Raw genomic sequence first — 12,571 nt, forward strand, 5'->3', positions numbered from 1 at the left:
TAACCCAGGTGGGGCGCGGTCCCTCATGCCTGTAATCCCGACAACTCTGACGGCCAAGGTGAGAAGATCGCTTCAACTCAGGAGTTCGAAACTGGCCCGGGCAACATAGCGAGCCCCCCCCACCCCCATCTCTAGAAAAATACAAAAATTAGGCCAGGTGCGCACCACGCCCGGCTAATTTTTGTATCTTTTGTAGAGACAGGGTTTCGTCATGTTGCCCAGGCTGGTCTCGAACTCCTGAGCCCAAGCCATCCATCCTCCCGCCTCGGCCTCCCAAAGTGCTGGGATTACAGTAGGGCCCAGCCAGCCTCATGTTTTATTTAGCAGTCCCTCCCTGTTGCACACTTGGATAGTTTCTTAATTTTTTTAGACAGGGTTTACCTCAATCTCGCAGGCTGGAATGCTATGGTTGGATCATAGCTCACTGGAGCCTTGAACCTTTGGGCTCAAGTAGCTGGGGGGCTGAGGTAGGACTACAGAGATGGGGTTGCACCATGTTGCTAGGCTGCTCTTGCCCTGAAGGGTCCTCTCGCCTCAGCGGCGTCAGACATAGTTTTCTATTTTTGACGAACATAAACACTGTGCTGGGTCTGAATTTTTCAGCTACCCTTCTTCACCCCGCAACACACAGACCTGGCGGGGAGGTCGCTGTTACCAGCCCCCACTCTGACGAGAAGACTGCCCAGCCCCAAGCGCTGTAGCGCCCCGGTGATGTCGCCGAACACCCGGCGCCTGTGACGTCGCCGAACGCCCACCTCTACGGTGTCGGCGAAGACGCGCCCTTGTGACGTCACGGAAGGCGCGCCCTTGTGACGTCACGGAAGGCGCGCCCTTGTGACGTCACGGAAGGCGCGCCCTTGTGACGTCACGGAAGGCGCGCGCTTGTGACGTCACGGAAGGCGCGCCCTTGTGACGTCACGGAAGGCGCGCCCTTGTGACGTCACGGAAGGCGCGCCCTTGTGACGTCTCAGGGGACCGCCACTCACGCGGAGCCAATCGGAACTCGCGGCGGGGCTGCTGGGTCTTCCAGGAGCGCGCATGAGCGGACGCTGGCTACGGGTGGCCGGTCGGGATGTAACCGGCTGCTGAGCTGGCAGTTCTGTGTCCCGAGGCTTCCGCCCGGCCGCAGCCGCACATACGCTGCGAGGAGGAGCTTTACGACTTCCCGGTCTTCGGGGCCAGGCGCAGCAAGGGCCAGACTCTGCCCTAGCAGGCGCTGCGCGCCAACCGGCTGGCACCTGTCGCAGAAGGTGCAACCGATCGCACTGTCGCGCGGAAGCTCCTCAATGGCCAGCTCCAGCTGCAGCCCCAGCCGCCCACTCGCCTCTCCTGAGCCTGGGTAAGTGCGTCCCACAACACCTCCCCCAGCCAGGGCCCGGGGACCCCCGGGAGCGTCCCCGGCTACCTGGCGCCGCTCATCCTGGGCAGGGTCGGCCCCCTGTGAGGCTGCCGGGCATGAGGGAGCTGCACCGCTGAGCTTGACCTCTGACGGCCTTTTGTAATAGCATTAAGTCTTTGAAACTTTGTGGCGAGGTAGAAGGGGCTAGGAAACGAAGAAAACATCTTTTTAAAAATATAAGCGATCGGCTGGGCGAGGTAGCCCACGCCTGTAATCCCAGCACTTTGGGAGGTCGAGGCGGGTGGATCACGAGGTCAGGAGTTCAAGACCAGCCTGGCCAGCATGGTTTCACTGAAACCCCATCTGTACTAAAAACACAAAAATTAGTCGGGCGTGGTGGCGGGTGCCTGTAATCCCAGCTACTCGGGAGGCTGAGGCAGAGAATTGTTTGAACCCGGGATGCGGAGGTTGCAGTGAGCGGAGATCGGGCCACTGCACTCCAGCCTGGGCAACAGACCAAGACTCTGCCTAAACAAACAAATATATGTGTGTATATATGCGATCGAGCCCGGGAGGTTGAGATTACAGTGAGCTGAGATTATATAAGCGATCAAGCACGGGAGGTTGAGGTTACAGTGAGCTGAGATTGCGCCGTTGCACTCCAGCCCGTGTAACAGAGGGAGACTCTGTCTCTAAAAAATTATATGCAAGTGAGAGCTTTTCTTCCAGCCTTCACGCTCAGACTGAAGAAAGTAATTAGGCCAGCCCCCGTGGCTCACGCCTGTAATCCCAGCATTTTGGGAGGTGGAGGCGGAAGCGGAAGCGAGTGGATCGCTTGAGATCAGGAGTTCCAGACTAGTTTGGGCAACATGGTGAAACCCTGTCTCTACAAAAATATAAAAAATTAGCTGGGCATGGTGGCACGCACTTGTAGTCTCTGCTACTTGCCGGGCTGAGGCGGGAGGATCGCTCAGCTGCAGCCTCGACCTCCTGGGGCAATCCATTTCAGCCTCCCAAAGTGCTGAGATTACAGGAATGAGCCATCGTGCCTGGCTTTACACTATATTTTAATACTTTTTTTGAAAATGGAAACTTTTACAGGCAATTCACTTCCTTCAAACTAATGATAAGGAAGTGATGCTGTTCTGTTCTGTTTTGTTTTTTGTTTTTGTGGGGTTTTTTTTCTTTTTTGAGATGGGGTCTTGCCCAAGTTGGAGTGAGGTGGTGCAAACAAGGCTCACTGCAGCCTTGACCTTCGGGCTCAAGGAATCCTTCCCCGTCAGCCTCCCCGGTAGCTAGGACTACAGGTGCATGCTACCACGCTTGGCTAATTCTTTTTTTGAAATGGAGTCTCACTCTGTCTCCCAGGCTGGAGTGCAGTGGTGCAATCTCGGCTCACTGCAGGCTGGTCTCAACCTCTGACTCGGATGGTCCACCCACTTCTGCATCCCAAAGTGCTGGGATTACAAGTGTGACCCACTGTGCCTGGCGATATTGCTCATTTTAGATACTAGAACTTTTTAATTTAATTTTTTTTTTTTTTTTTTTCTGAGATGGAGTCTTACTTTGTCTCCAGGCTGGAGTGCAGTGGTGTAATCTCGGCTCACTGCAACCTCCGCCTCCTGAGTTCAAGCGATTCTCCTGCCTCAGCCTGCCAGAGTTGCTGGGACTACAGGTGCGCACCACCACACCCAGGAGTTCAAGGCTGCAGTGAGCCATGGTCGTGCCACTGCACTCCAGCCTGGGCAACACAGCGAGACCCTGACTCCACAAATAAATCAATCAACATCGTATGATCTGTACCAGGGTATAGGCAGGTGCTATGATCCCCACTTTTCATCCTCAACTCTAAGTTGAGTCATACATCAACCTCTAGTAACAAGTGGCATGTTCTCAGTCAAAGGGGTAAGCCCAAACCACGTGGAGAGAATCTTATCTCTTTTGAGAGCTAATATAAAAAGAATTCCTCCTAGGCGTAAAAATATTGTGACATCAGTTACTTAGGCTAAACATGCCTATTATGCTAAGTGAGTTATTAACAATAAATACTTTAACTCTGTGCCATGTTAATTATCATAATCTGATTTATAATTTGTTTTAACCTTAGGTTAAACAATAACCTAAGTAATAAAGTAAACAATATCTTCAAACTTGAAATATATGCTTATTTGTTAAAATAAAAAACAGTTTAATTTGTTTGGGACATTTAATTTGTTTGGCATGATTATTTCTTTTCTCATAAAATATATATTAGTGCTTAAGAATTTTAAGAGGTATAGTCTTTCCTTTTATAATGGTGGTTGTTTTTAAAATGAATCTGTTATTTCTGTTACATGAATACAGATACTCCTTGACTTACGATGGAGTTACATCGCAATAAACCCATCGTAAGTTGAAAATACTGTAAGTCAAAAATGCACTTAATACACCTAACTTACAAACATCACACCTTTGCATAGCCTATCGTAAACATCCTCACAACACTTACATTAATATTTGGGCAAAATTATCTATCACAAAGCCTATTTAATAATAAAGTGCTGAATATCTCATGCAATTTATTGAATAGTGAACTGAAAGTAAACAACAGAATGATTGTATGGGTACTCTTAAGTATGTTTTTAAATGTGGATCACTGCATGCAGATGGCATTCATACTATTGTACAGTCAAAAAAAAGTAAATTGTACCATCATAACTGAGGAAGTCTGCAGTTTATGATAATGTAAGGATTTTGGAAAACTGTTGCAAATATGTTAAAATTAATTTGTACTAATCTCTTGCACATTTGTATATTAATTGATTAAATGCTTCACCTATAGTTTTTTTCACAGAATTCATTTCATTTAAAATTTTAAGCTCAACTTTGAAAATTATAAACTGTGGGTTGAAATATTATAAATAATACTTTTTGCTTATTTTCTTTAAAAATATAAACCTATATCAAAATATATACATGATATATGTGTGTTTTTATGTATAGACACTCTGAATGCAACACATATTTTTATTTTACACTACATCTTTTCTTTTATTCCACAAATCTTGTATTAATACTAAATATCAGTCGAATTCCCAAGATACTTTTTTATGTGCCTGCAAATAAGAATTATCCTACCTGATCTTTTCAAAGTAACTTTACCAATGAAATAAATTTGACTTTGTTTAAACATTTCCAATCTTGAGAGCTTCAGAAATCTCATGACAGAAGGTGTCCATCCATTTAGTATTTGGCAAGTTACAATTTCCGAGTTTCTTGTTTCCCTTCTGAGACACATCAGGCAAATGAGCTTTTTACTTGGAATTAAACAGATTGTTTTGTACGTTGTGCTTCTATTGTGTTAATAAAAAGTTTCATTAGTCTGTCCCTAGTGACTAAATGTGGTAATTAATAGCAACAGTATTGGGTGGGTGACTGTGTGAGTGTGCATGTAGTATATATTTGTGGTCTTTAAAGCTGTTTGTTTCAATAAAGATGACAGCATCCAAGATCCCCAAAGTTTCCACTCTGAAAGTATTTTAACAATACAGTTTCTAAAACAACCTGCTAACTTTTCTGTTAATGCACCTGTTGTTCTCTGACATGAGAAATGCTGCACTCACATAAATTGAACTGAAAATGTTTAAGTTCTTCCTTAAAGTGAGAAATTAGCTTCCCCTCAAAATCATCAGCATAATAAAAATATTATATCATGAGATGAAAGTAATTCAGCAACTAATATTCTCTAAAGAGCTAGGCCAAGATGTATTTGACACATAATGTGCTAGACATTTTGAAGAAAGTAATACAGTTCTTGACTTAACCAGAGTATAGCTAGGCACCTTCAGTGCTCAACTTCACTGAAATATCACCCATCTATTAAGAAACTTGACGCATAGTGGGCAAAGTTTAATATGTTTCAGATATGGAAGGGAATCTAAAGTAGTGAGGGGACAAGTGCAAGTTATAAGACACAGAATGAATATTGTTTTGTGTCACTAAGTGAAAAGCCAAATGTACACTATGAGATTTATGACATAAGCCAAAAACAAGAAAACATTTGCAGTCCTGAACATCAATATTTTCTTCAACTATGTGAGCCAATGAAAGAGAAACTCTGAAGAAAGATTTATACAAAATTCACAGCTTAAAAGGGGCCAATGGAAAGATTTATACAAAACTCACAGCTTGAAAGGGGCCAATGGTAATAGTAATCTTTTAAATAACTCTATAAAACATAACAATTCAGGTGAAAGACGGGCCGTGGACATAGACCACATATTCTATCTCTGTCACCAAATGAGTTAGTTTTCTACCCCAATATAGGTATCTTAGATTATATATACACAATAATTTAGCAAAGAAGGGAGTGGCCATTAAGGGAACAAATCTATAACTAGGAAGAAATTTTCCCGGATAAAAGGTCCTGACAGTAGCTTTAAAAATACAAAACTGATGACTGCTATCACTCTGCTAACTTTCCATTATTACAGCTGTTTTGATAGACATGTAACTATCTTCAGCTATGAAGCATAAATTTTATGTCAAGCAAGGTAATGTCTGTTAGTGACAACCTAGCCATATTTCAAAAACTGTTGCTGCAGCGCAGGCAATGAAATGTTTAACTCTAGTAACTCTTTTAAGTGATATGGTCAAGGCAACTCAGTGGAGTATGTCCAAGGGGCTTGCAACTTTCATAGCAACCATCACTTGATGGCATGTTACCTCCTCATTCATGAGAAGCTGTGGACAGAGACAGAAAAATCAAGGAAACTGGAGCAAAGTAAACCTGTGTTCTCCAGACTGCTTAATAGGGGTGGTAGCATAGCGTTTTAGTTTAGTTTTGTTTTGTTTTCAGCTTTGGCATTAATTACAGAGATAAAGAGAGGAAAACGATTACAGATACACTAGGATTCTTCATTTTAGCAGTTGTGTTTTCTGAATACAATAGGCAACGAGCCATATGTTTAAATACCGTAACCTAATGACCCCTTTGCACACTCAAACCCCTTACAGGACGGGGAGGACGGGGAGCGTGCAGACTGGCAGGTACATGAGCTTAGACGAGTGCTTTGGGGCTCCAGCCCCGTGGTAGCATTTAGAGGTGAGTGCCTGTGACTCCCAAAGCCCACATGGGTGTGGCCTGTCTTACCGTGTGCTCTTTTAGCTTTGCCATCCACATACGGCTTAAGTGTTCACCAGCTCAGTGCCCTCTTGGCACCCAGGTCTTTGTCCAATATCCAGGAAGAATCAGGTCACACATCAACGTGAAGATTGTGAATGCAGGGGTTTTACTGAGTGGTGGAGGTGGCGCTCAGCAGGATGGATGGGGAGCTGGAAGGGGATGGAGTAGGGAAGATGATCTTCCCTAGGAATTTGGCTGTCCGGTGGCCAATCTCCTCTCTGACCACCGACAGCCAAACTCCTCTCAGCATTCAGACGCTCTTTCTCTTCTTTCTGCTGCGCCGCTCTGCTGTTCTCCGGCTCTTCTGTTTGTCTCCTTCTCATCTGCTTCTAGAGCCTGGGGTCTGGGGTTTATATGAGTATAGGATGGGGGTCATGACAGGCCAAAAGGTAACTTTTGGGAACAAAAATAGGAATGTCTGTTCTCATTTAGGGCCACAGGTTTCCAGGATTGAAGGCGGGGCCTTTGCCAGGGAACTACCCTCTTCAACCCAATATTTCCCTGTCTCCTGTCCATATCAATTGCTGGGAGAATTAATTTGAATTTAATAGCTTTTCTGAAGCCTGTGAGTCCTTCTAGTGAGTCAGTGAGCCTTCATGTTGTATTGAGAATCCCTGACACCCTATGCAATTTTAATTGTTTTCTTCTACACAATTGAAAATTTTAATTACTTTTAAAGGAATGGGGTTTTACATTGATTCATTCATTAATAAATTATTATTGAGTGCCTTCTATGTATCAGTCTTATTTTAGGTTGTAGAAATACCACAAAGTATGAAATAAAATTTCTATCTTTAATATCCATTTAAAACACAGAATAAAAAAGGAAACAAATTAAAATAATATTCTAATATAATTTGCATTTTACCAAATAAATAGACTTTGTGTGAAGAATTTATATTAAAGCTATTGGAGAGAACTGATCCCCCTTAAGGAATTTCTTTTTTGTATAGCAGATTATCTGAAGGTGTAATATCAGGGCTTTCTTCCCTGCTAGGAGTTTGATTTCAATTAATGCAAGTATCAGATGTAAAGAAGGGCAATAGCAAGTGATAAAGACTTACACTCAAGTGCTACTCTGTTATACTTGGGGATGAATATTTCATGGTCAATTCTGGAAGGGGTTAAGTATAGAAATTGAACAGTGGTAAGTGGCTGCCTCAGGAGAAAAGGTAGCAGTAATTACCTCTGAAGGGAAGAAGATTCAATAAACAAGGATGTTGGAGAGCTTTGGAAATAAGCTTTACATATCACAAACTATCTATTAGTGGAATGTGCCTAGTAAAAAAGAATAAAAAATGTAATTTCCACAGGATTCTCTATGCAGAAACAAAACACAAAAAGGGGAAAAAAATGGCCTTTTCTTCCCACCCACTCAGGGTAATTTCTTAAGTGGTTTATGATCTGATAAGAAATGGAAGAGAAATTCAATTTGTAGTTAGAAAAGAAACTAAAAATTAATCACCTAAAGAAAAAAGTTTACAAATTTTTCATAGGTATAATTTTTTAAAGGTTCCGTTGTGCTTCATTTAGAAAACTTAAATATGATTTAACAATTTGTCATTTTGGTGAAAGAACTATTTTATTTCTTTTATAGACCCATTGATTTTGTCCTCTAAATTACTGCAACTAAATGGTTTTCTTCTCAACAAATCATGATTTTTTCTTCCTTTTGTTCAAAGTTGTGAGGGTTTTTCTTTGCTATTTACATCTGTGAATTCCATTCATTTGAACAAAGTGTAAAAATGTAAATGAAAATAAAGGAGTAGGTGTGGAGAATTATAAGTTTGTAGTAGAGTGGGATTTCTCAGCCTCAAATCTGTTCATACTTATTGAAATTTATTTAAAGTTTAACACTTTGGAAAAAATCAAAATTAACAAAAACATTCTTAACACCTACAAATTTCTATTTACCACTTAATTTTACTTTCAAAAACATTTTAATCCATATATTTTATTAGAATGTATTCAATAAAGAAGAGAAATATTTTTCTGTGGTACATATTCCCAGGTCTTCTTATTTCCTATAACGAAATAAAATGAGAATGGAAAATAGTCAGTGAAGATTGAACTTCTCTTCCACTAAAAGAAGATATCAAAATATTTTATTAGAAATCACAAAGAAACTGGTGAGTTCACTGTTCCTATTTTAAGTATGAAAACTAAAAACAGGTACACAAAATAATTTATAATCTTTAATTTTCTAAGTTAACTATATTCATTTATTTCTTTGTATATTTTATGTTATTACTCACATGCATATAAATATGTTTAAGCAAAAATTTATGTAAAATATCATTGTTACCGGCTGAATTGTTCCTGTCTTGTCCCCCTCCTCAAAAACATTTCTATGTTGAACCTCCCGGTATCTCAGAATGTGACTGTATGTGGAGACAGGTGTGGGGTTGAGATAGGTAAGTAAGCAGGAAGGAGGAAGGGGCCCCGGGTTGGGACAAACAATTGTTCTGAGAGACAGCTAATCACAATCCATTGGCACAACATTCTGTTCCCAAATACCTGGTTCCCCACATAGTCTCTTCAGCACCACCTTATAAAACTTCCCTCCAGCCCCTGCCACTTTCCAGGCAGTCCCTTCTCTGCCATACTGCCCATTGCTTTTTTGCAATGTACTTTTCCTCTAATAAATCTGCCTCTCTTCCCCAACAACTGTGTTGCTAGATTCCTTTACCAACAGCAATGCTGGCCGTGGCCATTGCACCCATGACAATAGGGTAGTTGCAGAAGTGGTTAAGTTAAAATAAGGCCCTTAGGGTGGGACCTAATCCAATATAACTGGTGTCCTTGTAAGAAAAGGAAACTTGGACACACAAAGAGACACCAGAAATGTGCACACACTGAATACCATGTGAATATATAGCAAGAAGGTAGCCATCTGCTAACCAAAGACAGTGGCCTCAGGAGAAACCAGACAAATCAATCCTTTGGTCTTGGACTTTCAGTCTCCAGAACTTTGAGAAATAAATTTCTAGTGTTTTTTGTTGTTTTAGCCAAGCAATCTGTGGCATTTCCTTATGACCATCCTGGCAAACTAATACAATTATTAAACAATTAAACTTTCTATAAAAATTACGCTTAATGTTCTATTATGATGATTAAAGAATACTCTATCAAAGAGTGTTATATTTAATGTAAAAAAGTAAGACATATACAAATATAAAGAACAAAAGTAAAATAAGGTACTCTCTTACTCCAAAGATCCAAGAATCTATTGTAAATTTCAGTATGACAGTGGAAGCCCCAGTGTATTTGGTTCCTAAAGAAAGAGAGATTTGGGGCACTTTGGAACATTTCATAACTGTGGGCCAAATAGGAATGTGACTAGACCATGTGAAAAATAACAATAAAGAAATCATCATATTTTAGAATCTTGGAACAGAGCTAAAGTAGTATACAAATGAAAACAGAGCATAAAATACATGTTCTACAAGAATATAAGCCTTGTATAAGAAAAATAGATTAATGGAATGTCTGACTCCAGTAAACACTCAAAAAAGAAACAGTGACATAAACTCTAGGAAAGAAAATGAAAGAGGTAGTAGAACATACGGATGAATAAGATTATAGTAAAATAGCAAAACTATAAAAAGTTTTATTTTTAGAGGAAATGATTAACATGTGTAAACTGACAATTAATATGCATTGGAGGGGAAAAATTAAGAAGGTATAACTTGCTCCAGAAGAGAAAGATCACCTAAAAAGGATTGAGTGAAATTTAAAAAAAAAAGAAAAACAAATTGCTGAAGAGGCTCATGAAACATGTTCACCGTGCATCAATTACCAACTTGTCTGAGCCCAGTGACACTGGACACCCCCCAACTCACAGAAGGAAATAGAACCAGTTTACTGGAACACAGGTCAGTAGTGCACATACAAACTAAAGCGCCAAGAAAAAAATATGAGAACAATTCAGAAACATTGCAAGAGGCATGAGGAGCATGCTGAATAAATCTGACTCATGTGTATTTGCGATTTAAGAGGAGAGGACAGGGACTACGGAGCAGAAGCAATGTTTGAAAAGATAATGAATAAGAATGTTCTAAAACTCATTAAAGTCAGCAACTCACATACTGAAGAATTCTGCAAACTTCAAGCAGGGTAAATAAACAGAAAAACACATTTAGGCCCAATGTGGTAAGAATGCGTAAAATAAGTACAAAGAAAAACATCTAAAAGCCTGAGATAAAAGGCAGATTACAATGAAAAGATAAACAATCAAATGAACCATGACTTTATTACAAGAAATTACGATTTCAATGCCACTCAGTCATATATCACCAGGAACACACCTGTAGTTGAACAAATTGGGTTTATTCTTTTCAGTGAGCAAGGACACACATCATGGGAAGTCAGCTGGCTTTTCAGTAGTGAGTATTAGGGAGGACTTTGATGGGATGATTTTGGAGACCATCCAAGGAAGCAGGCACTCACTATGCATTGGGTGCTCTTAGGAAGTAAGGACCATTCTATGACTGGTTATTTCAGTAAATCTTACCTAGGAAGAGGAGCCCCTAGAATGAAAATAGAGCTTCAATTTGCAAAGAAGAGCAGTCATATTAGCCAGGAGAGGATTGTGTTTGCTATTTTCTGGGTTGCACAGTGACTTTGGTTTTGCCCACTCTCAGACACAAAATTATAAAGTGAGCTCTTGTGTCTCACCTTCCCATGGCTGCAGAGTGGGCTTTGCTGGTGGTGGTGTGGGGTGAGAGTGTGTGCATCTAACAGGAAGACAGCATATCCTAGTTGTTTCCTTGCCAGGCCAGCCTTAAATGACACTGAGTCTAACAGTAAGTGCAGACCAGTTCCAGATGCCACCACTACTTTTGAAAATTGTAAAATAATTGAGTGTCACCTTCAAAGTGTGAAGAAACAAAAACTGGAAATCCAGTATTCCAAACTAATGAAAATATCTTTCAAAATTAAAGAAGGCTGAAGACATTCTCAGACAGACAAAAAACTTTGGGAGCACTGTCTTCATTGGGTCTGCCCTGAAATTACTAAACAGAACATCCATCAGGCAGAAGAAAAATGATTCAAAATTATGAATCAAGGATAAAGAAAGAATTAAATGTAATATAAAAGATAAAGCTACAGATACATCTAAATAAATACTGACTATATTAAAATAAGAATACTAATGTCTGGTGGAGTGTTTGTGTGTGTACATATATACTTATGTATGTGTGTGTGTATATATATACTTATGTATATATGTATACATGTGTATATACATGTGTTTATATATACATGTATATATGTGTATATATACATATACTTAACATAATATCTAGTGTGGCAAAAGTGAAAGTAATAGAATTAAAATATTCCAAGAGTCTTTTATTTTTTGGAAGGAAGAAAAAGTCCTAATTTGTTTTAGACTAAGGTAAGTTAGGATAAACTTTATGATGTCTACTAAAATAATAAAGAAATAGCAATAGTCTAATTATCACATTAATAAAATTGCAAAAGAAATGATAAATAGCTGATAAGGAGGAATAAATTCAAGAGATATATTATTCAACATGGGGACTATAGTTAATAACAATATAAAAATGAAAGTAATAGATTAATCAAAAAGAGACAAGAAAGTAGAAAAAAAGTAACATAGAAAAGTGGCCTCAGTAGAAAAAGAATAGTAAGTTGGTATTAATCATGATATTAAAAACAAATGTATCACATGCTGAAATTAAAAGGCAAAGATTTACGTATATACACCTATACATAAATCATTTCTGTTCGACTTTCAAAATAAGGATGTTGTAAGTAAAAAGTATATAAAAAGGTATTTATGATTAGTAACCTAAGGAAATGGGTGCCTTTATACTAAAGCAAACTAACGTCTTCTTGAAACCAAGAAGCACAGCTAGAGTTAAGGTAGGACATTTCACAATAATGAATCAATTCATTGTGGAAATATTACAATTTTATACTGCTATGTACATAACATAGCTTCGTAGCCTTAAAATCTTAAAGAAATTCAAAGTAGCTAACACAAAATAGTAAGAAAAGCAGACTAAAGAAGTCAGTAAGGAAATAGAAAATTGGAATGT

At 39.6% G+C, this 12,571-nt stretch overlaps 1 protein-coding gene across 1 annotated transcript in view; it reads left to right on the forward strand.

Moving 5' to 3' along the window:
- The first annotated feature begins 25 nt into the window (after positions 1–25).
- Positions 26–12,571, forward strand: part of LOC129033009 (uncharacterized) — a 138,145-nt gene continuing 125,599 nt past the window's right edge. Inside the window, exons 1-3 of the mRNA XM_054480900.2 lie at positions 26–58; positions 604–734; positions 950–1,339. Of these exons, the coding sequence (XP_054336875.1) occupies positions 26–58; positions 604–734; positions 950–1,339 (554 nt within the window). The remainder of the gene's footprint in view (positions 59–603; positions 735–949; positions 1,340–12,571) is intronic.

This window comes from Pongo pygmaeus, chromosome 2, assembly GCF_028885625.2.
Source record: "Pongo pygmaeus isolate AG05252 chromosome 2, NHGRI_mPonPyg2-v2.0_pri, whole genome shotgun sequence".
Classification (NCBI taxonomy): Eukaryota; Metazoa; Chordata; class Mammalia; order Primates; family Hominidae; genus Pongo; species Pongo pygmaeus.